The 27,940-nt window shown below is 41.8% G+C and overlaps 2 protein-coding genes across 2 annotated transcripts in view; one reads left to right on the forward strand and one right to left on the reverse strand.

Annotated features, from left to right (window-relative positions):
• The window catches only part of LOC116415693, a 41,583-nt gene extending 35,237 nt beyond the window's left edge, over window positions 1-6,346 (reverse strand). The window contains exon 1 of the mRNA XM_008218470.4: window positions 5,734-6,346. Coding sequence (XP_008216692.1) covers window positions 5,734-5,793 — 60 coding nt within the window. The 5' untranslated portion in view covers window positions 5,794-6,346. The remainder of the gene's footprint in view (window positions 1-5,733) is intronic.
• A 15,928-nt stretch (window positions 6,347-22,274) lies between these two features.
• On the forward strand, window positions 22,275-27,904 carry CPR37 (cuticular protein RR family member 37). Its single transcript, NM_001172808.1, has 4 exons — window positions 22,275-22,329; window positions 23,484-23,572; window positions 24,395-24,790; window positions 26,807-27,904. The coding sequence occupies exons 1-4, from the start codon at window positions 22,318-22,320 to the stop codon at window positions 27,024-27,026; spliced, it is 717 nt and encodes a 238-aa protein (NP_001166279.1). The 5' UTR covers window positions 22,275-22,317; the 3' UTR covers window positions 27,027-27,904.
• The last annotated feature ends 36 nt before the right edge of the window (window positions 27,905-27,940 follow it).

Genomic DNA, 27,940 nt, shown 5'->3' on the forward strand with positions numbered 1-27,940 from the left:
TATTTTTCTTCCCCCGCGTGTCTGTCTCGCGCGCTTTTTATGTGCGCAATCGTTTCGTCGGGCCGCGCTAGCACACATTAGATTGTCTCAATTTATCGTCGAGTGACGAGTTAATTCATTTGCCGAGAGAGCGCGCGGGTTGGACTATTACGGGAGGGAACAAGAACGCATACACACACACACACACACACACACACACACACTCGAGAGCTTGTGCCTGGAAGTGGGAAGACCGGATCGAATGATTGTTGGATGACCGGCAAACGCTTGATATCGCGGACCTCCGGACAGGAAGTTTCTTGTTGGGCCGGACAGGAAATATGGGGGTGCGAGACGTTCGAGAGACTTGAAAACAAGCCCGATATGTGCGAGTGTGTACGTGTGCGAATCAATTGTCAAAGTGGGCCGAGTTTCGCTAGAACTTTCTGGTTTGTCATATTACACCGTGTCGCCGTTTCGATACGTCCGTCGTTTCCGTAAGGCTTACGCGCGTGTCGTGAAACTGTATTGAAAAAAAGCTTTTAAAATAAGAGTCGAAATGTGCTACAGGTGAAAGCTGCGTTATTATATATCATTTACAAAGTTAACATGATTATACTAATTCATACTATCCATATTAAAAGCTCGAATAGAAATTTCCGGATCCCTCTGTATCAAATCTGAAATTCAAAGAAAAGATAAGATATACCGTATAATACGATTATACAAAAGATGAAACTCCCATTTGTCAAAAAAGACGCTCGATTATCACTCCCAGCAGTAATTGAATCTATCACCTCGCCCGATAATAATGCATTCCAGAGCCGAGCTCGTAAATTAAAAAATCGTTTAAAAATTTGAAAAAAGAATCAACGCATTAACGCCGCGATGTTATAGAGCGTTGTCTATCTCTGTTTACTCGTGGTCACACGCTCGCAACGTGCGCGTCGCCTGTAATTACGGCCCGAACCCACGAGGCTGAGAAGAAACTATTATATGCACCATAGTTGCCGGGATGGAAGCCCGCAGACGCACACACACGCGTTAATAGACCCAATAGTGTATACAGTCTTCGATTATCGACGCGTTCATTAAAGCTGTCGCTTCTACCGGCGATACGTGAGAGCCGGGCAATTAATAACTTTTAAGCGGCTCTAATGGCCGTTTAAGCCCGTATGCCCCTTCCTATGCCCGCTTGCTATACTATATCTTTCGTCTCGGCGTCCTCGTCTATCTCACGTCGCCGCTGCTGCGACATTATGTAAAATAACGGCCTTTTCCGTTTACGCCTCTCTCGAGCTCACACGCGCGCATAATCTGTGCGATACACACGGGATCCATCAGGATTCGAAGCCGCGTGTAACGAGTCTATTGAATCGAGCGGACTCGATGCTCAAGAGAGGACAAAAGTACGGGATATTTCGTTGGGATAGATCGAGATTCGAGTGATTTATTCGTTTGAAGAATTTATTGCCGAGGTAATGAAACGGGATCGATTTCCTAGTTATTTGCATATTAGGCTGTGAAAAGACCAATACTACAGCGTGGCACTTTACGGAGAGAGCGTTATATTGTTACACTGAATTGGGAATCTAATATTTTTTTCGGCAGCTAAAAAAATTTGTAGGGCAGCTGATTAATAATGAATTAATTTTTTACGAGCACGTGGCTCGAAATTGTTGTATCATGTGAAGCTGATTTTTTCGATGGCTGTATTAGAGCAGTTAAATTTTTTTATTGGATAATGAGATGTGGTTTAATCTTCGATTAGAAAATGTTTGGTTTACGTAAGAGTGGATGTCAGGCTTCGGTTAAAAATGTCTTATTCACTTAATATCTCAATTAACCATCGTGCTCCTATTTGAAGCGATAAAAATACTGATCCACGAGCGCGTAATTTTATGATAAATTAGTTTCCTCAAAGTCTTGTGCTTCGCTTTGTAAAAAGCCAATCAAGTGGCGTATAAAGAACTAAACAAATGAAGTGCATGTGCTACTCAAATTAATCGTATTAGATAAGTTTAACCTTAATTTTAATAGATTAATTTTTGCAACGATCCTCTCAAACAACCCGTCAAAATACCGCACCAGGTAATAAACAATTTACCGCTCCATAATCACTTAAATCAGTCAAAGGATCCACCTCTTTACCATTATTACACGCTTCGGACACTGATGAAATCTCTCGCCCACTCAAACGTCCTTTTTCCTCCGTGCGTCTAAAATAACGCATACTTGCGCCTTGTCTCTGCCTCTCGCGCACACTCCCGCGCACAACTCGATTCCCGAGTTTTTTTCGCGCTCGGTGCATGATTTACGGATCGAGTGTGTAACTGCAGCCGACAACGTCGGGGTTATATATCGGGCGACTATGTGCAGGCTCTAGATTTTTCACTTTTGCCGCGAGAACGTGTATCCGGATGTGCGAGCGAGCTGAATTCAGGGTTAATGTATTCAGACGAAGTAGAGATTGCGTTACGGGGGTATTGTGGCTGGACACGTTCATCGCACTTGCTCGTGCATGGGTGACATGCTGTGCAATTATGTGCTCACGACTGCGTTATTATTAATTTGGTTTTGATGGTTTTGCATGGGTGGAAAATTTGGTTGTTTATTCGTTGTTGAAATTGTAGGGTATTATTGGTAAAGTAACGAGAATAATAAATGTTAAGCTCGTACTTTCTTATAGACACGAGCCAAATTGAGAAATCGTCAAGGATCTGATATCGGCAGCGCCCTGACGTCATAAGACTGAACAGTGCTTTTTCGCGCTATGACATCATAGTTCAGCGAATTCTAGTCCACTGCATACATCTTTCAACAGCTGTAGCTATTGCAGCCTACGGAAAATAATATTTTCTATGCAATCAAGCTATTTCAAGAATATCTTTGCGGAAATTGGAGCCCTGTGGTCAATGAATCAAGCAACCAGAAAAATTCAAACACAATCCATTCGTAGATCATCAATAACAAAGCTTCGAAGCGCTACTATTGCGACTGCATCGATCGAACGAGCATTTTGCATCTCAAATGAGACGTGCAGATCAAATGCGCCAGTCTATCATAGGTCTCGGGACGATCTCTTATTGATTACTAATGTGTGGATAATCAGCTCTAAGGAGTGGCTCTGACAAATAACATTGTATTCGTGAAAGCTAAGCGCCTATGTATGTCGCGTCGACGAATTGTTTCAAATCGATACACCTATAAGCTTAGAGCTTGTTACGATCCAGACTTTCCTCATACGCTACAACAGTATATTGTTCGCAAAGAAAACCTTCTCGGCTTGTTATCTTATCACCAACCGTTTTCCCCTCCGTTAACGCACTGAGCCCAAGACCAACAAAAACAATCCTGTCAAGTTCGATCAGCAACACTCGGCGAAAGAACGTACGACAAGTTCTTATCACCTGCAGTTCAAGCACAGTCAGCTCCGCGTGTAGACACGGCTCGATCTGGGAAAAGGAAAAGTCCAGTTCTCTGCTGCTGTGCCGCCACCGGTATTTCGCAAAAGGCGTGTGTCGCTGTGCGGTATTATGAAGTCGTCGTCCTTTATCTCGCTCACATCCTTAATGAAGAAAAATCGCCGAGCTGGCGGGGGCGCGTGCACGCGTTCGAGCTTGCATAACCAATCGTAAGTAAGTGTCCTGTGTGTGTATAGTTGTGGCATTGTTTTTATGGGCTTTCCGCGCCTTTTTCTTTTTGCGCTCTCGCGGAGTCTATGCTGTCGTTAGGCGGAATATGTGCCAGTGGTGTGACCTTTTTCCCCTCGACAACTGCGGATTTTTGAGACGCGCGTGATTGCTGGGTTTGGCTACTGTCCAGTGCTGCAGCCGTATCGAAATGGTTCGCGTTACGTTTGATCAGAGATCTGAGAGTTTGAGCTGCAAGTTATGGCAGTGAACTTTACTGTTTCAATATAATATTATTAAATCCGCGTGCAAAGTTTAAGATCGAGTTTGTAATGTCGCCGCAGCCGGGGAAAGTAAATGAAAACACAGCTGAGCACGCGGTTGGATAACGTGGAAAGCATATCTGTATACATCAAGCAGAATGAGCCCGCAGTCCCATGCGCTCAGACTGGTTTAATAGTTGCAGTTACACTACGGCATTATTTAATCCGCTCATGAATCGAGTTTTCCTAGACTCCGCGTAGAAAACCACCTATACAATATCTCGAAAAACTCAAAAAAGAAACAACCTCTTCATAAAGTATCCTTCTCTCCTCCCAAGCACAATCGGTTAAGCAAGTCGAAGCCGGCGTGGCACACGCATTATCCTTGACTCTCCACGCGCACAGCTCTTTCGCTATATTCCCCCTTGTCACTGCGTGTGCGCGCGGGCTCGCGCCTCTTTTTTATCCTTCTCTCTCTCTCTCTCTCTCTCTCTCTCTCTCTCTCTCTCGCGGCATTGTGGCGTATGGATTGCGATTATGTGGCGAAACGCGAGTATAACGGTATAGACGAGAGAGAGGGAGAGAGAGAGAGAGAGAGAGAGAGAGAGAGAGAGAGAGAGAGAGAGAGAGCATTCCACGGGTGTGCGCTGTCGATGCAGAGGCCGACGATCGCGCGGCGCTGATAAGGAGCGCACACGCAGCGTTGACTGAGAGGAAAGGTGAATCTTTGGCCTGGATTCGGTAATGACGCGGGTATTTTCGCGGAAAGTGTCGCGCTGTTAACCCGAATTCGATGACACGCGAGATTTCGAGAGGCTAATTGCGGGAAGCGGGTAACGGTGCGCAATGCGTCGTTTTAATGGTATTGAAGTTAATCATTTCCGAGGTGTGTTCTTTTTTAATTTCGAAAAGCTACGAATTTTTTATCAGCTTCTTTTAATTTTGAAGCTTTTTCAAATTCACGCGTGGGTTTTGAAAGCAGTCGCGTATGCAGTATTTCACAAGCGCATTAATTCACAATTTCGAATAAATACATGTATCCTTGCACATTGATGCATTCGAGCTAATTAAGTCGCTTTACTTTTCAGAACCGATATAAAACCCGCGCTTATCGAGCGAGAAAAACTCAGCCGTATAATACACCGAATGGAAAAAGCGCGGCGTTTCAAGTTTTGCGGAATTCGTGCGAGTAACTATCGGTTCCTATAATTCCGAGGACTTTACGCGCAGCGACGTATGCGTGCCGTATAATACAATGCACTTCGCTGCCTCGTAAAGCGATAGAAGTATCGGTGGCGCGCGGCGACGAGAAAGAGAGAATGCCTCTCCGCAGGTAGTTTTCGCCTTGAAAGCGCGAGCGGACTACGAAACCCACGCTCCTATCGGCGCTCGGCGATTTCTGTGTATCAAAAAGAGATTACTTCCGCTGTGAAGTATGCGGGAATTTCGAGTCGGATAGAATGCGGTTCGTTTATGTAATTTTTGAATTAGTGTACAGTATGTAGGCGCGACCACTTGCGACAGATGCGCCAGCGGTTTCTTAACAAGATTAGAGACACGACGCGCGGCTGACCGTTCGATTTGTACTACTGAAATGCTTTGTGTTTTGAGGCTGAACTGTTTGGAGCTTAACTTTTGAAAAGTTTTTCTTTATCTGTTCTGATTATGGTTCAGACGACTAAAAAATCGGAGTTTTTTTTTTAAAATGGACAAAGCATCGGCGTGTGTAAGAAAAACAAGACCCAGCTACAGAAGCCAACGCTTAAAACCCAGCCAACGCATCGTTCCAAAAAAAGTATCCGCAGCAGTAAGTAGTCATAACAGTAGTCACATAAAAGAATCAATTTCGTTGCACTCACCAGTAAGACAAGCGCAGAGCTCGTAACGGTTCGTCCGAACGAAACGCCGCTGCACGCCATGACTTCCTGACTGACCTCACTCGCTCGTTCCTTTTCACCAGATCATCCTGCAGTACCAAAATCTCTCCGGCTCTCTTATGGGACGTGTGCTTCTTCCTCCTCGGTGACTCTCCCAATCAAGAAGCACTAATCATCGGCACCACGACGCAACGAAGAAAATAAAACAACTCGTTCACTGCCAAGTACTGATACAACAATCGAAAGAAATTTGCGAAAGCTTCGTCGTCCCGCGCGCACCAGACTAGAACAACTCCGGAAAAAAGATCCGCGCCTGAAGGATATATCCCGCGAGCGCTTCCTCCTTCCCTTTCTCTCTTTCTTCCTCCTCTTCCTCTTTCTCCGTGAACGAGAAAAGGCCTCGTGGGAGAGAGTAGGTATAGCAGCAGGCCTCTGGGCCGCGCGTCTGTGTAGTGTCGAAAACGGTCGTGCGTTTGTATGTGTATGTGTGTGTGTGTCGTCGGTCCTAACCGTAGCACAGGGCACGGGCGACTGACAGAGCAGTCCGCGGTCTCACGGCGCCATACACGCGCGCTGTACTCTCGAAAGGAGAGCGCCAGTCGCCGCCGCCGCGCACAGCTGATAGCGCGCGCCACTGCCGCCGCTGCCGCAGGAGCAAAGGCGCACGTCTCTCTTACCCTCACCTTCGACTTTTGCGCGCGTATTATACACTTTATAACGCGCGAGACTATATAACTATGTAACGCGAAAGAGGAGAGGACTTGGGTCTTTCCCTGCTGGGGATAATAGGCGTGTTGGATGGAGCATCGATGTTTCGAGTGATGCGCGATAGGCTAATTTTGTTCGTGCAGTTGTGCAGCTTTTTTCATATCGATCGATTTTTTTATAGATTACTGTTAGGCGCGACGAAAAAAGCTCTGCCAACCTGATGAGCCGATTTGGAGTGGCCGTTCCTCCCATCGCTTAGACTCTATAAGTGTCTCTGGCCAGCGAAGATAGGTGGCACATAGCCATTTTTTTCCCTTATCATTGTTTATCGCCGAGTGTATAATATAAGATATAGCGGTATTTCATCTGTGCCGAAACGACCTCGCTGGGACTACTTTTCAAGCCGCTCATGCTACAACTGCTTAAGAATCTTTCATTGCTAAACTAATGCTGTCGCATTGAAATCAAATTTCAAATTATAAATCAATCCGTAAAACAATTCTGTTCTTTTCTACTGGTACATGTTCATCCAAGAGCCGTTCGTCTTCTTTTGCCATCTATAGGAATAAAAAAGAAAATTAATGAATTTCGAAGAAGTCGAAGTATAGGAAGATGTAAAAAAGTAATCTGAACACGGTAGCCGGAACTGATGCGATTAATACGTGTGAGGCTATTAAATTTCAACTTCCAGACTCACGGATTATACGGTGCTTTAAAAGCTTTGATTCAGATGAACGTTAAAATCATTTAAAATTTTACAACTTGTTCGATTGTGTATAAGCGATAAATTGATAAAATTATTTTTAGCAACATTTACCGGAACATCGTAAAATAAAAGTGGAATGAATTTAAAATGTATTAAAAACATTTGGTAATAAAGGTATGGTAATCTATATTTTTCAGAGGCGACTTGGCGCATGTAAAATAAAGCTTTTTTCTTTCTTTCATCAAAAGGGTAAGTAGGTGCAGTAAACTATAAAGATTATCTGCAACGGGATAATGTCAATAAAAACGAAAATTCGAGTAAAGGACATCGTCTGCTCTTCAATTTTATATACACGCAGAGTTTGTAACGAAAATGTGTGACCATACTCGCAAGGAAAATCACCATAATGCTCGAGGCATAAATATGTATTTTGAATTTTCACAAGGAAACCTCCAGTCATATAAAGAATAAAAGTATAGAATAAAAGTGTTTAATACGGATCATTTGAAAATATAAACTCGATTCCAACTGTGCCTAGACTTGACATTCATTTGCGTTATAAAACATCGTTTCAGTTTATATAAGAATACAGCACACGTATACACACAAAACGACTTTCAATTACCAACCGAATCTCAGGTAACGCAGCCGTACACGTGTTCGCCAATCTCTATACAATCGGCTAATAAGCAACGTATCACAGTAGTGTATACGCACGAGTAGCCAACAATAGAGCCCACTCGCGATTAGAATCGACCCTCCACGCTCGAGATCTCTCCTGTATAAGACCGCTGGCATCCAAAAAACAAACACTCCAAAAAATTCAGCCAGACTTTTCGGCCTATCTGGTGAATCGACGCGGGAATTTTCGAAGTCAAGTAGAGAGCGAGGTACATTATATATATACATATATCAAGAATGCCGAGCTAGAGGTCGATGATGCAATGTCTGCCTTCCATGGGTAGGTGGGTATAGACTACCCGAGCAACTTTCGTCAGGTCACTCGTGCGTTACGTGCGAGATCCATGACGAGCCGCTATAGCCTGGGTTAGCCGGTAGTGAAGTTTCTTTTATGGTCCCGAAATGTGTTTATTGCGCTTTTTAAAAAGACGTTTGACGCTCGGTATAATTGCCTTAAGTGTGGAAAATAGTGCGGTTAATGGGTATAATAAATGGGAATTTTTAGATACGGACTATACACGCTGTTCTTTGTTTCTGATGTTCGGGCGTTAGATAACGATTTATGAAAAGTTGCAGTTTTTTACTTTTGATTCAGACTGAAATAAATAATCTCAAAAGTATATCGTATTGGATATCAAAAATCGATATCTGCATCGGTTCCCCAGCCATATCGGACGACTCGAAGCGCGCGGCGAGAAAATATTCCACTAAAAAATGGATTTAACGACCTTATAATAGCCGATTTTTAGGATGCATTATTTTGTAACTTCGAAACGTGCATAACTTTAAAACAAGTCCAGCTGCCAATACAGCTCGACGACTGACCTTGCCGTAATCAAACTTTCTACCGCGTAAACGCACGCTTTAATTTTCTCGTTTGAAATTTCCTCGACAATTTTTCCATCCCGCCGTCCCGAACCAGTTATACCTTCGCTCAAAAAACGCATCGCCCATCCTGAAAATCCCCGGCGATTTCTCGGCCGAGATTCTTTTCACACTCAGCTGCCCGAATTGTGCAACCGAAGAGCGGACATGCTAGCGCGCATGTATGTGCAGTGCTCGGCTACAATAGATAGATGTATACATGTGCACACGTATACGTGAGAAAAGGAACGGAGAAACGGAGTCGTATAAGCTCTTGCGCGCGACCTTGCGGTGGCGTAGGAGAGCGTGAAAGCCTTTCTTATCCGGTGACGTGGCTCGATCAAGGTCCTGCCGCGCGCTCTGCGTCGTCGCTATGGTATTACCTCCTGTGAGGATATCTGCGAATATTATGCTTGCCCGATCTGCGTAATCCGAGGAAGTTTCGCCTTGATCTTGGGGATATCGATTGCTGAGCTCGTTTCTCGAAAGATTGCGGAACGTTTCGGTGGACCAGAAATTTCGCTCATTGCGTATATTCGGCTTTACTTTTGCGCTTGCATGCTTGTGCGTCAACTTTGGATCGTTAAAGGATCCCATTTCCGGAATCGAATGTATCAGAGTCCGAATCTTCAATGCGCTCACGTCGTGTACGGCATACACAATATGCCAATAAATATCGGCAACCCGAAGAGCAAACAATAATCCTTTACCTAATTACGGAAAACCCTATAAGGACCGAGCTTAAAATACCGCGTACGCGTCCTTGACGAAGAGCTAAATTCGCAAGGTAGCAGCTCGGAAACGGAGCACAAAACGAGATCCCGAGACGTCAGGGTCTAAAAATGGCAAAAATCCCACAATAGCCCGATTAGCATCTGATCTCGGAGTCGTCTCGTTTTCCCTCGATATACTCGCAACCAGTTCAACCGCTTACGATTATATCGATCAAGCCACACAATACTCTAGACTCTAGAACGTTACACGGGGAGTCCTCCGGAGAGGGGACTTCTTTTCTCAAAAATATAACGTCCACACTGGAGATCAATTAACCACAAGCTTTGTTCGCTATATAGTCATTGTTCGATGCTCCCGTGGGCGAAAGGTCGGCTAGGTAGACTTGCAGTGTGAAGACGCGCCGCTGCTGCAGTGCAGGTGTTCTGCGAAATCGTGCCTTTTAGCTGATCCGAAGCTCGATAAGTCGGTGCATAGCTCGTCGTGAAAGTCTCGCAGTTGTACTTATAGCCAGACACTTTATCGCGGAGATTTTTCGAGAGATCGTCTCTCGTGACTTTTTTTCTCCTGACGATGATGCAGTTGCTTATATTTATACGGTGGGGTGGATTGGAAAGGCGACGAGGAGTTTTTATGGGCGCTACCGAGAGGCTGTCGGCGAGATGTGCTAGTTTTGCTCAGGAGTTGATGAACGGCGTTGTAGGTGTATCGAGCAGAGTCGAAATTTACCTGCTGAGGATGAATTTTCTTCTAACCTCGTGTATACCGAATTTGAATTTTACGTCGAGTCGATTTTATGCTTCAAAAATAACTGTATGCGTATACTAAAAGAAATTCACACTCGAAATCTGATTGTTTACTGCAGGTCCATTCCCAGACACGACTAAATTAAAACATCCGCGCGCCTATTTGCATTCCGAGAGGGCTTTGGAAAGAGACCGGCGAAAAAAAGCCTCTTATAAAGCAATAAAAGCTAATAAATAATCTCCTACACGGAAAACAAGACTACGCGCGAGTCAACGACCAATAGTCCCAACAATCAGCGGATCCACGTCCCCTCGTTGCGTCGCGTTGTATCGTCCCGAAGGCGCGAAATTTACATTCCGAAACGCTCTTCGCTCCTTGTATAACTTTTTAATTGAGCTCGAACCGCTTGAAACTTTTGCGCACGGACGCATAGCCTCGCGTATATCACCGGGAAAGAGTCTCCATTGTCGCTGGTAAAAACGTTATAAATGTTTCGCGTGCGATTTCAGGTTTCGCTTTGTCGCTTCGGTCTCCTCTGTGTTTTTGTGTTATTGCGTACGGTGATGGTATCGCGGAAAAATGTCGGGAAAGGGGTGGGGTAAGTGGCGGAAGACAAAGCTCTCGAGAGCACAGTTTTTGCGTTATTGTGACGACGAGATTAAGTTCTAATGAGGAGCGGGTATAGGCACCGATGACGTCGAGGTGTTGCGGATACGCGTATCGTGTCGATTAATTTTATTATGTACAGGGGTTGGGATGTACGTCGAGCGATGACTTTCTTGGCAAGAAGCGCGAGCTGAAGGGATTCCTGTGATCCAGCTCATGTTTCCTGGAATCCGGATTTGACGTACTAATGCGTGTTTCCCCTCGGTGAATTTCTCATCCCGAATATGAATTTTATAAGTCATACTGTGTCGAAATGATTTTCTCTCGAATGAAGACCGCTTTTATACCCGCCTTCGATCTCGATATCCCATTAAACTTCATTTGTTAACAATCCCACGCGGACAGCTACAACTACTGTTACAGTTTTTTTTCTTCTCTTTATCGTCGCTTGTATCTCCCCGAAAACTTAACTGTGTTACATCGACGCGCGGCAAGAAAAAGTGTAACACATGTCTACATTAAGAAGTAACTGGTTCTTAACGAACGCCGCGATAGTCTCTCTCCTCCTTCGCGTCGGACCATTGAAATTAAACGGCAATGCAGCTACAAGGCGTCAACGTAATTTCGAGAACAGGTTTCGTCGTCGAGCCGGGCCTGGGTATATCTCAAAAGTAAGAGCCGCCGACGTGGTTCGGAAGTAGCGACAACTTTACTGTTCATCTATGTCAAGGTCGTAGAACATATGGTCAACGTCAAAGACGTAAGTCCAGATCGGTGGTATACGTGTCGTGATACATATACTCGTTTCCGATGATATTTCATTGTGAGCTGTGCGAAAGAATTTCGCGATCTCGGAGGAAATTCGACTATATGACTCACGATCATCCGCGGCGTCATCGTTATTATCGTAGGATCCGAGAGAGCAATCGTCTTGGGATGGCGAACGATGGGTTTCGGAAATAATTGGATTACTGCCGAGTCATTCGCCAGTGGTGTATGGCTAATGTAGAGGTGATTATCTTTCGAGTTAATATGTAATTAATAACGGCTATTAAATTTTTTTCTGTTTTGTTTTCGACGCGAGACGCTTATTCGAGTCTTATCCTTTTATCAATTTTAGTATTATTCATTTTAGCATTCAATTTTGTATCTATGTGAATTAAACGGTATAATAATATTAATAATATCACTAAATAAAAAGTTTAAGTCATTTCCACTACGCATACGTACGTCAACACTGTTTACGCATAGGAGACATCATTTCTCAGCAGTTTTGTCAGATGCTCGAAATACCTCGAACGACCAACCAAAGCACAAATGTAAAATAACACTCCAAATATTTTGCAACCTAGATGGATCACAATTAACTAATCATCGAACCCGATAACGATCTCAAACGTGAAAAAATACTCGCAAATGATATACAAATCAAATGCATTTGCATAAGTACGTAAAATCACAACCAGCCGTTTTATTAAGCGCCAATGCAAATGTGAGTTTAATAGCCTCCGCCGACAAACAGAGAAACTTCATAATTCATTCTAGCTCGAAGAAAGTATTGACCCGATGAAAATTAGGACTATAAATACGTAAGACAGTAGCCGGTTATCCGCGAGAAATTCCGCATTATAATTCACCTTGAATATGGAATCCTTCTCCCAAAAAGAGCCCAAAACCAGGCGACACTTCGCGCTGTTCTGTCGCACCTCTCTCGATTCCCTCCTCGTGATTTATCGCTGTTTGCGTCGGCGGTGAACCTCGTTCTCCTGGAATTCTTTTCATAATGCGTTGCAGATAAAAGAAGCGGCGGGCGCCGGCGCGCGATATTCCGCCGTTTTAAGGGAGAATCGCATAGTTATTTTCGTCGTTGTGTCGCACGCGTCCTTTTCCAGAAATAGAATTGCGTTCGCGCTTGTTTTGGGAGAAAAAATACGGCGACGCCCGGGTTGTCGCTTCGGTATACTTCGAGGCATAAATAAAGAGTGAACTGGCGCCGTTTGAGAGCCGCCGCGTAAATCATTTGAGAGGCTTGCAGTTCGAGAGGATGCGGGGATTCCCTCGATGTCGTCGAACTTCTTTGTTCGCCGGGTAAATCGAGGACCGAATTCAGCGAGTTTTCGGAAACGACTTCGAGATTTCGTGCGTATACGCAGCAGGGCTCCGAGGGTGTCCGTACTAAAGTTCTGGATTTAAAAGCTAAGATGTTTTTTTAAATAAGTGTTAAGGGGTCATTGTTAAAGTGGAACGGTTTGTAATGAGTTGGGTTTTTGTGGAAATTGAAGTCGAGCGAATATGAGCTTCGACTTTTACGACCTTGCAACGGTTTCGGTGTTTAAGTGCGGATCTGCGTCAAATTTGACCGAAATTTTGGTTCCTCGAACCTCTGTTTTGAAAAATAAAATCGTTATGACGATCCTTCCTTAATGATTGATTTTTCGTACTCATGCATTTGAGTCATGGGCTATGTCAATCGTTCACATAATTATTTTTCTGGAATACATCAGGTATCCACCTCTAGCTATAACGACGTATTATGACGTTGGGTGTCAACAGAGGTGTATCACGCAACAATTAAGGTTCCAATCCATGACATTAATTATACACTCTAAAATTTCCTTTGTACTCTGTCACACGATGTAATTACGATAATCCCACACAAAATTTCCCAGAACTATAGTAATAAGCAGTCACCTGCGTCCACCTTCAGAAAAATAATCAACAAGTTTCATTTACAGGACACAAGTCCATTTACCGACAGCCCGTACAATGCACATCCAACCGGTCCATCCCGTTTCCTCTCTCTCTCTCTCTCTCTCTCTCTCTCTTTCTCTCTCTCTCTCTCTCTCTCTCTCTCTCTCTCTCTCTCCCAATTCCAGACCATAAATCCCGGCATAAAAATCAACGGCTCTATCCTTTGACGCGCGGCTCACATAATAAAATACACAACGTACAACAACCTGCGCCCGAGATCGAGATCCGTCACGCGACGAGGGCTAATTTATACATGCCGCTCAGTCGCCGTAACGGCAGCAACGCGGCATCCCGAGGATCGCGGCTATACTGGCGACGTCCGCATTTTTTACAAGGTCGACTAGTGCCCGCGCGCGAGCCTCTCGAATTTCTCACTCTGACGTCCGAAGCTCAGATCGAGCGGCAAGCCGCGCCGAGCGTTTCATTTTATAAGTCCCTTGCAGACTAAAGCACTCGCTTTATCGCTCGAGAGAATGCAGCGAGAACGTGTATAAAGAGAGGGAACAGTGGGTCCTCGACCTCGGCGACTTCTTCCCTGCGTTATCGTGTCTTTTTTTCGTTCGGTTTTTTCGTTTTGTCGTCGCCGCGATTTATTTACAACTTCGGGCGCTTGCACGCGTGTATTTTGATTCCTGAAAAGGACTTTTTCTACGCTTTCTTTTAGGAAATTTTACGCTGTGGTAATTATCGTGATGCGTTGTGTTTTTTTGACTCTAGTCATGCTTGAACAATAAAATTGCTTTATTTTATTGTAATCTTGAGGTTTACTTTGCGTTTGATTTTATCTAAATTATATATTTAAAATTATATGAATTCAAATAGGCTTAGTGATCGGTTAGGAAATCAAGCTCTTAATTGTGTTGGTGGTTATAAATTTCAAGCCTTTGAAAATATCGTATTTTACGTTGCACAGTTTATACTGTTATGTGCCAGCGCGAGTTAAAAGCTTTGGCTTCGGAGTATAGAATTTCAAAAAAGAACAATTTTTATTGAAAAATATTTTAAAATATTAATTTCATAAAATGTAACCTATATATTTACGCAGTAAAAGTTGAGCTTAATACGTAGCGATGGGTATCAAGCCACGGATGGGAAATTATTTTATTAACCGTTTCCTGTTGAGCACCTTTATTACGACTATAATGTGAGAGATAAAATCCGTACACTGTATCCACTCAAACTGTATACTGTGGCTATTTCACTCGAGAGTATATGCGAATTTAGTGCGTGAAACGATCTTGACGTTCATGAAAATCGATCAGCTTGAAAACTAGCTTTAAGAACACCCACGGCTATGATATCAAATATCTCAAAGTAGTGGTAGGTACAAGTTATCGACTAGTTTTACTGGTCCTTTTAATAAAAATTATTCAAAAAATCTTGTAGAAAAAACACTAGCTGCCTTTACTTTAGTTTAGTTTTAGTAGTTGTACTCGAGATTTAATGGGATTAACGGGACACTCTTGAGTTTTAGGTGAGCTTAATAATATCCTTAGTGGAACGATGACCGGCACTGTTGGAGTCAGTGTTTTAGGTCTGCGTAAATCTATTTGATTTAATAGTACGTAAGCTGTCGACTTATCCAGTTCCTAAAACCTTTCCGGCACAGAGATTTGTTCTAACGGAACTTTATCCCAACGAAGAGGCATTAAGTGAGCACTATGTGTAACGATTATGGTTCAAACAAATGACACACGTGATTCTAAAGTGCTGCAGTAATAAAACTTTTTATTCTAGTTTATATGTTAAACACAATTGATTACTTCGTTAATTTACTATGATTATTATTTTATATTCTATTATTCGTTGTATCTTCAATAAATAGAATCATACGAACGAAGCGTAAGATGATATTTTCAATATTTGCTCTACCGCAGTAAAGTACACAATTATAACCATATAGTATAGTATACAAAAATAATCAGAAACGTACCGGCAAAAAGTACATGTGAACGATATCTGGTGAACCATAAGAGAAATTTACTTTTCGCAACTCAACAGGTATGACCCGTACAACGTTTACCTGCAACGTAAGCCTGAAAGCAGTAGTCGGTAAGGTAGACATTCTAATTTTGATTCTTTTGCATTTATTTGTTTTTATTAATGCGTTAATTATGGAATATTACGAATTATTAAAATATACTAATGATTAGTTAAAAATAAACTGTGTTTCTTTATTGTAAATCGTAGTTAATCGTACAATCTGACGAGTAGAACAAACTTCACTGAATCCACAACAGATGTCAGTAAGATCGAAACGAGATTGTAAAGTACTGTGACGTCGCGCAAAACCCTAGGCGATGTCTTTAGGAGCACAAAATATATTAACCCCGGGTCATTCGAACGAGCATTGAAATACTCTCTACAATCGCGAAATGGTTTGAAGGTAGTGAATAAACTAGAACAGTGTTTGTAGTCAAACCAGTTTCAAGGATGTATATTGTCTCAAAGAACCTAAATACAAGAATCTACTAATTATCTGGCTCTAAAGCTAAGCTGATAATTCTACGGACTCGCGACTCTGACTGTCCTCCGGAGCGGCGGTAATGCTGCAAGACCTCTGCTGCTGGCGTTGAGGGCGTGACCTTGAATGAAGGGATGTAGTTTTGACAAATCAGAGCGACTCCGCGCGGACTTACAGAACTACGAGCTCAAATCAGCGTCGGTCCGCTGGGCCTATGTGGTGGTGGAAAATTCGGAAAGCGGGCGAGCACATGATGACGCACTCCGCGCACACGTGTTGACCACCCTAACTCTCAGTCCTCAGTTTTTATGAATCATAAAAACTGAGAGCCGATACTCTCACAATGGCATCTTTCTTTCTACTACTTCTAAAATTTATGTTCTATTTTCTTAATGGTTGAGTGACCAAGAATACAGAAAAGCTTTTGTACTTTCTCTAAATGATTTTATAAGATGTACATAAAATATACTCGATTTTATTAATAAGAATTTGAATTACGCGCTTATATTTAATCACGTGATCACGTGATTACGGCTTACGTCTCAGTACACTCTTCTATGATTAGTAAAAACATTCATAAAACTGAATGAACAATAGCATCTTAAAATGTTAAACCATCACTACTCCAAAATATACGGTAATAAGAAGTACCTAACTTGAAACGGAACATTTTCAATTTGAATAATACGAAGTCTAGTATACGGCCGAGTGAAAAGCTTACATAAATAATTAATGGCAAGCAGTTGAAACAGAAAAGAAATTGGCGTGTATCGACATTAAATAAACACTTGTACCAATGAAGCATCTTGAATGATCTGGAAAGCTGATCCGGATTCACGATATGTCATCGCGAGAAAGTCGTCGTTGAAGAGAGTAGCGCAGTAGAAGCAGTAGCTTGTTAATGTAGCCGTGCAATGCTTAATTAGGCATTAGCGGCGCTCGTCCAGCGCTTATATTCTCCAGTATAACTCACGTTGCGGAATTGCAATTTTGCCCTTCTCCGATGGTTACTTATGGCTCGTAACGTGTATCGGCCGCGTCTGACTCATCATCCATCAGCGAAAAAAAGGCCGAAAGTAGCCGTCGATTTTTGACGTAAAATATTCAAATTTATACCGCCTATGGGCTTTTGTCGAGGGTATTGTAAAGCGCCATCGTCGTTGCAAATTGCAGCTTGGACCGCGCGAGTTGCGGTAGCCACTGCCAGTCTATCCAAAGGTAGAACAACCGGCTATACGTTGATTGAAAAAAATCTGATCTTTCGTTTTCCGTTTGTTGCCGCACTGCCATGGAGTTGCGGTAACCGATTTCGTCTCCTTTTCTCTTGCCTATAATAGCGGTATGGGTAATTCGATAAAGTCTGCATCATTTTTTTTTCTAACCATTTGGATATGGTTGCGCAACCGTTTGGATGCCACAAATAATTTTATGCGCGTCTCGTTTGCGATCCGCATATAGCCGCAGGTGGGATTAAGTTTGAGGTATTGGGTTTGACCGATTTGAAATTGAAATTTTGTTTCTCAAAATCGATCTAATTAATTCCGAACTATTTTTCTGTACATGAAAGATGGGTTCTTAGGGATATTTTTTTTTTATGAATTCTTTTCTTATCAAAGACACAATCTAGAGCAGAATATTTTGCACAAGATTTATACTATGATATATAATCCATCAAATCAATTCTTTTATATCACGATCGCACCAACGGGTCGAACAAATCATTCGCCTCCTCCTTTCTTCCCAGCTAATCCTCATTACAAATCCATATAATGTGAAAACTCTGGAAAAACCAGTCTAATGATCTAACCGTAAATTGTACACAACAGCAACGACGCGAGACGTTGCACTTGCAGCTAATTCGAAAATTTCCATCTGCTGCCTTGCCCCTCACAATCATAATACATCAGCAACAAAAGCAATGCCACACACAGGCGTGAACGCGAATCGATTCCGAGCTTGAGGGTCCAGTAGTGCAAACGAGAAAGTCCCTGCATTTTCCAGTGGGATAACTCCAGCATGGACCGGTGCATTATATGTGCGCATTACATTACGCCAGCACCGTACACGCCCGCGCGCGTATTGTTGCGTAAAATAATAACAGACTGAGCTAGTTCGCAGTGTTATCGCTCGCGGAGCCGCGTTAAAATTGTAATTTTCTGAGCTGCGCGCGATGATATCCTGTGTATCTTTGTGAGCTGTGCGTTACGCTGCGAGGATGTGTAATTGGTCGGTGCACAAGTAAGAGCCTCTCTTTCCCGGAAAAGTCGCGCGTAACGCAGCCGCTGTTGTTCTTACGCGGATGAGAATTCGCGGAAAAATTGAGTCATGTATTATTATTGCAAGCTATTTTTTAATGAAGTGGAGGTGACAAAATATTTGGATGTCTAGTGCAAAAAAAAAATCTAAGGATATAAATATAAGGAATGCGGGTACGTTCCTGGAACGATAGAACTTTCATATTCGTTATATAGAAGTATAACAAGTCGAATTATCGCAATCAACGGGACCGATCTGAAAAATGTGCTGGATGTAATTGTGGCCGTCAATTTTACATAACTATTATCTCACGTTTCTGCGGTGTAGGTAAACCGTTAACGCGTATACGTCTGACCAGTTCCGGTTATGCTCCACTTCCTTAAACAGACACATTCCCGTTTATACCTGTGCTTTGTACGCGAGATAATTCCCATAGAGCCGGCGCCGCCGCTTCGAGAGCTTACGTAAGCAAGTACAAAGCCGAAAACCCCTACAATTCGGTGTATAGATATACCCGACCTCCCAACAATCAATCCCCATCAGTCTTCCCCGACTGCACCTGCGGAGCCTAACCGTCTTACAAAACCACAGCCATCATCCATTCGCGAAGCCCTATGCATACACTCTCTCAGTGCACACTGCGGCGTATAAAGGGGAGGGCGACGCGTGAAAAAAATAGGCTCACTCGCGCGCGCGGCTTTTGAGCCACTTTCACTTTTCCATTCCGCATCGACTCTCTGCGCGGCGGTGACCCCGGGCATCCGAGCAGCGCACGTTTGTGTGTTTGTGTGCACACGTGCAACCTGCTGATCAGCTCGCGTACCGGCTCTTGGGTATACACATCTGTGTACTGTACTCGCAGGAGTCCTCCTCCTCGTCGCCGTCGTGCAATTCGCGTAATTATAGCAGTTGCATCAACGATTCGTGACTCTCCGCGGAATTTCTCTGTGTAGCGTATAAGGGGGAGACAGGAATAGGAGAAACAGACGAGTGGGGGAAGAGGTTGGAAGGGACTCGATGTCTTGTGGGATTTCTGAATGGCTGTGAAAAAGTTATACACACCGTGGAGACCGGAGACTATGCAACTTGGCACAATTGAATTTTTAATTGGGCTGTGCTGTGTAGCAACCTTGATCTTCTGATTCGAAGGAAAGTGGATTAAAAAATTCAGGCGTTACACATTCCGCAATGCTTCTCGTCGTATTAGATCTCAATGTCAAATTTATTTTTAGATTTTAATCCGACGCCGTTGACCAATATTTGATTATGAGCGTAGATTTAATCGATTCGATCCTTTGTCTTATACTCGTTTCTGATGAATAGAATTCTTCAAGATTTTTTTAGATACTAGAGTATCACAATCCAATGTATATTATATTCAGAAAGTAAAATGAAAAAAATGTATCGACCTGTTATCCTCAAATTATTTTCAAGTGTTGAATAATAACAAACTTATCCTTACGGACTTTCGATACACTTCCTATAAGCACATGTTTTACATTTGCGCTGCAGGCGCAGAGACAGTTGTAAGGCCGTTTTACGTTATAAAAGCGCGCGCGTGAGTGGACCTTGAAATTAAGGCATCTGGTTTAACTTGAGACAGGTGTTTACCTTGCGCAAGTTATTTGGGTAGAATAAAATTGGAGAAAAAAAGAAAGCTTCAACGATGAAGGATATGGGACTTATAAGGGTACCGACGTAATTCCGCATCGCTGGTACCTGGACGTCATCTCTGACGCGACTGAGAATCAAGCTTCTGTATTGTACAATGTTTTTACTTCCTGCATATATAAGGGCTTACAGTTGTGAATAGATAAATTTTAAGCATGAGTTTTCAGAAGTTTATGGGATGGGATGGAAAACGAATCTGTTACCCTTACAGTGTGTTACATCGATAAAACAAAGCAGTTTCGTCTTGCCTTCCCCTCACCTATTCAACTTGCTTGCACTTTAGTATCTGACTAGCGCAACAGGTAGCGTATAGGCAGTTTCCGAATTCTTTAAATGAAATGTGCATACAAGATGTATATATAAGCTGCTTTGGCATTGGTCTGTTTAGGCCACCCCCGCTATAACTGCTCGAGTCTACTAATGCTCAAAAAAGACTTGTTGATTACTTCTAACGCATAAAATATACCGATACAGTTTTATTTTTTTCCACATTGTGTCTTATGGCGTTTCTTCAAAAGAGTATTGCGTACTATTAATTTAGAGCAAAAAAGCTCTTACATATTCTTATGCATAATTTTGCATTCTTTTATGTATTTGTCATAACGAATTGTTAACAACAATAAGTATGCAACATTCGAGATAACATACAGGGAAATCGTTTCATGAAAATGTAAATCTTTCGAAAAGGAGACTTGCTATACTCCGATATTTAACTGCTTACATAAGGATTTGGACTCGTTACTTTTATGCAATTTTGATAATAAGAAAAGTTAAGATCAAGCTTTTATATCGCTTTCAAATACTTTATGTAATGGCATACATTCATAATAACCCGATCGATCCTATACACAATGATGGACATAAATTTATACCTCGAAAGAAAATATAAAAGAACAGGAAGAAAGTTTTTATATAATGTATTGTCCTCTTGGTACAGATGCAGATGTTCTTAATTGTTTTCTGTACTATCTAATTCCTATAAGCGCAATTAAAACTGTGCAACGCGCTGTGAAAGAAATATTTGGCAGAAGCGCGAATTTTCTCTTTTTCGATAGCATTTTCTAAAAAATTTCTAAAGAAGAATGAAAAAGGATCGTCTTCATCCTGAATGACTAATAAAGGCCGGAAATTTCTACATGAGTATTGGAAGCACGGATGCCACGGTGATGTCATCGCCACAGTACGTCAAACACATTCATTCTGAATACAACAGGCGAAACTTCGCACGAGCAAAGAATTACTTTCCCTGAAACTGAATTTACGAGACTTCTATGTATGCACAGTGGAAGACAATGCGCCTGGAAGATAGACAATACTGTTGAATAAAATTTCGAGGCCAACACTCGTCAGATAGGATTTGCAAATACCTAACAAGATTATTTCAATGCATGTATTTCTCTAAAAAAGTGACGAACACTTTATTAAAAATTTTAAGAAATTTGTGGCAGCTATTAATTACACGTGGTTCGTCTTTCTCAAATAAATTCGAAAAAATCAGTCAACATTTCGCAATGGAACATCCAATTTCAAGTAGTGCAGTAGCACTGGTCCGCACATTGCGATCGCGTCTGATGAAAAACTTTCATCAGCATTTCAGAAAATGAGCTCGTCAGTAAACCAATTTCCTTTTACATTTTCCAGAAGTAAATTTCACAATCAGCTATACGAATTGAAAAAGCGAAGCCTTTTTCCTCTAAAAGTCGAATCAAACCGGCGCGTAAATTTTGCCTGAATTTCTCTCCAAGTAGAGAAAATCGCGCCGTTCGATTTCACAACAACAACAGAAGAAAGCAAAGGTCAAGTTGTCACAAAGCCAGGAAAAAAAAGTCCAATCTATACACCTCGGCGGACAATAAAATAGACGACAAAAATCGGTAAACGACATACCTAAAAATCAGAGAAAGCAGTGGCAACAGCGTACCTCGAGTCAACGGTCGCATTTTCCAGAAAAAGCCCATTGCGCAATGGGCGCCAGAGCAACAACAACGACGGTATGCAGCAGTATAAGCAGCCAGCTCTCTCATAAAAAGCCAGCCTCTTATACACCTGCGTACGTATACTCGCGTGTAGAGCGAGATTTATGCCGGCGATCAAAAATAGTTCGCACTGTATGCGCGAGCGCGCGTATGTTTTCAAAGTCGCGCTACAATGCTTGCGATCGCACGCGAAGGTATATGAGGTGAGGCGATAGGCGCAAGAGAGCCGGTGCGCGCAGGATCGTGCTGCGCGAAGTGGTGGTCGGGCCCATGGGCGGGCCCCCCTACAGCCGGCCGCTCCCGATGGGGACCTATATAAGTCTGACTCTGCGCAGCGTAAGGCGATCTTTATAAACACAATCGCCATCGCCTCTCCTCGACGAGCCACCACACGCGACACGACGATGCGTCTACTAGTGAGTCTATACTTCGCTGACAGAGTTGACGCATTTCTATGGGGTTTTTTGCTTAGGATAAGGATTATAATATACGCGTTGCTGCTTACTCGGTGTTCATGCGTTTGTTTGGTTGTAGTCGCTGGAAGTTTGGAACGGTGCTTTTTGTGGTGATACGAAGTGTTTTGAGTGCTACAATGAGAGTTTTACGTTGAGAGTTGATCTTCGATGTACGCGAGTGATTTATAGAGGTCTGCTTGAGGGGAGAGTACACTGAAAATTTGGTAACAATAGTTTTATTATTCTGGCTCGAGATAAATTTGTTTTCTGCATTTTTTAAACAACTTCTTATTTTTTTTTTCTGTAAAGCAATCTACATTAGTTAAAAATTATCATCATACAAGTTCATGAAAAGGTGAATCATTACAATTAATTATGAGAAAATTGACATAACAAAATTTCTAAGTGATGATTAAAATAATTTTTCAGCTTCAGTGTACTCTCCTTATAGTCTTCGTGTCATTGATCTAATTCTTCAAAAACCTATCTTCATTTATTAGAATCATTTTAAAAAATGTAATTGAAAGTTTTATGTTCAAGGTTTAATACTATAATTTATTAATATATTTTGTTGATATATTTTGCGAGAATTGGCATTTTTATTTTTATTTATAAATTATCAGCATTTTACTTAATGAATTATATTTCTTTAATTACTATACTAGAATTCTTCAATTTCACAAATATATGATTCACAATGTTACAAAGGAACCAATAATTAAATAAGAAATTCGAAGCTTAAATGAAGGGAACTATTCTAGCACGTATTGTCTCAATAATTTACAATCAAATGCCTTCAATTTAAGACTACTCGTTTATTGTCAAATGACTGATGGTAACTCAAGCGTTTCATCCACTTCCACGTCACATAGGAATTCCTACAAAAACCGTTTATTATACCGTAATTTAATCAATTGATCATAGCTTCGTCGGTAGTGCGTATCCATTATAAAAGGCGTGGGTCAAATTCTTAAGCGCTACTTATTCAAACATTATCAGAACTGACCAGTGTAGGCACGCCAATCATAATCTTAAACGTACTGCGGTTGACGCAATAGCTTTCGAAAGTGAGCACAGTGTATCTACTTATTAAGGGATGATGATTTTTTGTTTAGCTTTTAACAGCCACGCTCTGCGTTGGTGTGACGTTGGCCCAATATGCCCCGACGACGACACCGGTGCCGATTTTGAAGCAGATAAACAGGTGAGAGCTAGACACAGATAACTGCATGCTATTCGTAATTACGGTGCAGTGATCGTTTTGCCATTGTTGAGCAGTGGGACAATAGACGAAATTATGTGGCCAATCATATTGACTGCACACTTGTACCTGGTGAAATGTCATAATAGAGACTTGGTTGAACCATAAATGACTCGACTTGCATAACTGGTTAAACTATTGTATCAGGTGGTGGCTATGAAAAGAATGAATGAAAGATTGTTGATTGATTTTGCAAAACGTTCAATGCCTTTTTAAATTGTTATATAATTAATAATTGATGAATATGCAATATAAATTGTCTGTGTGGTACATTTATGATAGTTCCAACAAAATATAATACAATAATTAACTTCTGCCAGCAAAATTGTCTTTATTTCGCAAGTCTTTTTTCTTGTAAACTCGTAAACACACGTCCAACATACACTTACCAAGACATTTAGAATTAGCAGCAGTGGAAAGTTTTTTACTCTTGCATCACCCTGTGTGGCTTGAACCACGTTAACCTTCGCCAATGCGACCAATAATAATCTTTCGAATAATACAGGCTGCAACCTTGAATATTCCTGATAAAACATCATACTTTTACAATTCGTTCTCTTCATTTCTTGTTTATTTAAAATTTTCCATTCATATTTTTTAACCTTCATAAGATTATCGATCGAAGTTCACTTTTCGTTTTCAACTTAATTCATCGGACAGATTTAGCTGCAAAAATCTCTTTTATTGAAAACTGCATGAATTCTCAATTCTTCAACAATCTCGCGTTACGTATCCATTTCTCCATACTTTAATGCAATTTCACAGACACAACGAGGACGGCAGCTACAGCTACGGTTACGAAGCAGCGGACGGCAGTTACAAGATCGAGTCCAAGTACCCGACCGGTGAGGTCTATGGCAAGTACGGTTTTGTCGACGACACGGGCAACGTCCGCGAGGTTGAGTACGGAGCGTCCCGACGTGGTTTTGAGCCCGCTGGTACCGGAATCAACGTTCCACCGCCGACTCTCCACGGCAACACCCTGGCAGGCGGCAAGGACGACCCTGAGGATGACGGCCAGTACCGCGAAGACCCATCCATCTACTATACTGACCCGAGATTCACCAACGGCGAGAGATACGATCCGGTGCCGAAGAACAGGTACCCCGTCATCCAGAACCACCAAGTTCATCGGCCCGCACCTTACAATCCATTGCCCAGGTGAGACATTCGATTTTCATTTTTATTGGGCTCCGAGTGTAAATATCGTTGGGTGACGTTTATTGTGGAAGTTATGGCTCCTTACGATCAGCGAGCTGAGAAATTGTTTCAGGAAGTTCGACGGTAGACGCAATTGAACTTCTTCGTTATCTTTTCTTTATCTTACATTTTATTGCTTCTAACTCTAAAATGTGTATTTTGTTGTCATAGATTTTTCTAATTGGGAAAAGCTCTGTTCCGTGACTTAATTTATGTTGCACAGAAAATAATAGCTCCTCATTAATGGTGAAAATAATGAACGTATACCATTACTAATTATTTTTAGTTCTTATTGCCGATTGAGAATTATATACTTTCTGATCAGTGTTGTTAGTTACCAATCAATTTGCATAATAAGAAAACCGTTTTATAATATACTTCAGAGAATATGAGGAACTTGTGCGTAATGTATGCTTGATCGGTAGACTTGAAATCAAGGTTCAGAGCTTTATTTCTCGACCAGTTTTAGCTTACAATCGGCAGCACAAGAACTATAGGTTACATATACCTACACATTACGCGAGCTTGTTGGAGGTCACTGCTTTTCTAGGCGTGTTCTCGTCGGCACAAAAACGATTGACTTTTATTTATGAGTTCACGCTTGTTTTGCAATGTCTTAAAAGCTGTCTAGTTTTCTCTGAAATTGTAGCTATTAATGAAAGTGTAACGTGCCGCTCTTTACAACCGTTAACACTAGGTAGAAAAGGTTGTAAACCACATTTTCAAGCTCGTATGTCAAGAAAGATACGATGTAACAAAGAATATCAGTGTTTAGCAGTAATTAAGAAAATTTAATATCTATTTTTTATGCATGGTTTGCAATGCAAAATCAAAACATTAAGATATATCTATTTAATCGTTACCAAACTCAATGAGCACAAAATCTTATACAGAGTATAATCTCCCGGATTACGTCAAGCAAAACAAATTTTTAATAAAAATTAACCTTAATACAAATCAAACATACAATATATTAACAGGATGAACTGCAAGCCAGCCGATGATATATTCCAATGCACCTTATATAATCAGGAGAACTGTGCATTAAAAATAGATAAATCCAGGCTTACGTAATAATAATTAAGCTTGTTTTATTGTGCACCCTCGTGCCGGAGCGAAAGACCCAATAAAAATACCGCTCAACCGATAAATGCCGGTCGATGTACAGTACCTACCCGTGGAGCTGCGAAAATAAATCATAAATAAGGCAAACAAGCCTATTACTCTCTTTCGTTGCTCTCGCTTCGAAACTCCAGACGCGAGAACTTCTTGGGGCAACTGTACACTCTACGAGATAGAAGCGATGATCGAACCCACCAAATGTCAAAGCGCAAGCGCTGGAGTGAACTCCGTGGGAATCCGCGATTAACTGCGAGAGAGTATCGTTCGTTTCTTGGGATTCGCTCTGCTGCTTATATACCTGCCGGCGATAGGGAAATTTGTTAGACCAGGACGTTCTCTTTGCTCGCTCTCTGCGCGCATTGTAAGAATTGCGGGAAGTATGCTTTGAATATGTGTAGAAACTTTTGCTACTGCTTTTTTCTGCTGCACACTTAGGGCATTCGAATGGGGTTCATTCATTCTTTTTCGATATTATGTAATTGATCGTTTGGTGTATTTATACTGTCTTACGGGAGTTATAGAATTCTATGCAAATTGAAGCTTTTTAAAAGTCTATCTCGTGGGATTTAATTTTCACGAAAATAATAAATTTCAAGTTGCGGCATCGAATAAACATTTTAGTGAGCTGTATAATATCTTTTTTATTAACTTATACCAAGGTGCGGCTCGAGATCCTACTGCATAATCTATCTATGCCTTTAAAATGCATAAATGACTGCATGAGTAGATTGTTCACGTCTTAATAATCAATTACTTTCCTGATTGCTGATGTGAACGTTATTAAACGTCGATCCTTGATTGATAGATAATTAATGCACGTTGCCCCTTGTGTAATCAATGATTTCTCATTTTCAGCAAATCCGTGGCAGCAGCTTACCGTAGACCAGCACCAGTTCCTCCAGCGATAGCAGCTCCTCTAGGCCAGTACCAGCAGGAATACCAACCCCAGTACAGGACGCAATATCAGCGCGAGTACCAGCCTGCTGCAGCAGCACCTGCTCAGTACCGACCTCAATACAACCCCAACAAGTACCACCCTGGGCTCGGATCCTACAGCGTCAACTACAGGCGATGAAAGGGCGAATGACGATCGTATCAGCGCTTTTTTTTTGTTTCGAGTTCTACCCTTATTATTATACCCTCGACGAAAGACTTCTCTGTACATAGACTTCGCTCACTTATTTATGCGTTCGCACACGTCTCTTGTAGGAGTATTGAAAAATTGTGAAATAATCGACTTTTCGATTTGCGATTATTCGCGAACCAAAAATTGGAATCAAAATTAGTTTCATTATATTTGAATGATTTTTAATCAAAAAAGGATTTGTTGAACGACGAAGCGATACGTCGCACAGTTAAAGCAATCTACGTCAGGCTTATATGCGTTTATCGACTGAAATTGTACACTACCAATCAACTCTCATGAAACCATGATTAATGCTGTGCTATCAATTTATCGATCTCTCATTTAAGTGTATAAATTTACAACACGCAGTTAAAATCCACGACACTGTCGTATCCGTGCAACCGATAAACGAAAATGTTACTTTGTTACAACCACGTGCAACCATTTATAAAAAAAACTAGAACCTAAATTTCACCGTATCGCATTTTCACCAATATAACAAACCCAGTGCACAGCGACATAAAGTACACGAGCATCAGTCCGCCGACTTGGAGCGAAAATCCTGGCGTTTTCTAATCGTCCCGTATACGTTTCACCTCTAGCGCATCGCGTCGCGTCGCCTTTTCATCGTTACAACGCGATATGAACTTAGAACTTACAGCGTCGGCGCAAGTTCACGTTGCTGCCGCGAATAGCAATACTCTCTGCGGTTCAGCGATGCGAAAATATCTCTTTATATACTATATACGTTGTACCTCTCTGTAAGTCTGTATTACACTACCTCACCGATCACGAAATGGGATCCCAATAAAAACGAACTTCTCCTCAATATAATGCAATGCGCACAATGTAATGCAAGCGAT

The sequence above is a fragment of the Nasonia vitripennis genome, chromosome 3, assembly GCF_009193385.2.
Source record: "Nasonia vitripennis strain AsymCx chromosome 3, Nvit_psr_1.1, whole genome shotgun sequence".
Lineage (NCBI taxonomy): Eukaryota > Metazoa > Arthropoda > Insecta > Hymenoptera > Pteromalidae > Nasonia > Nasonia vitripennis.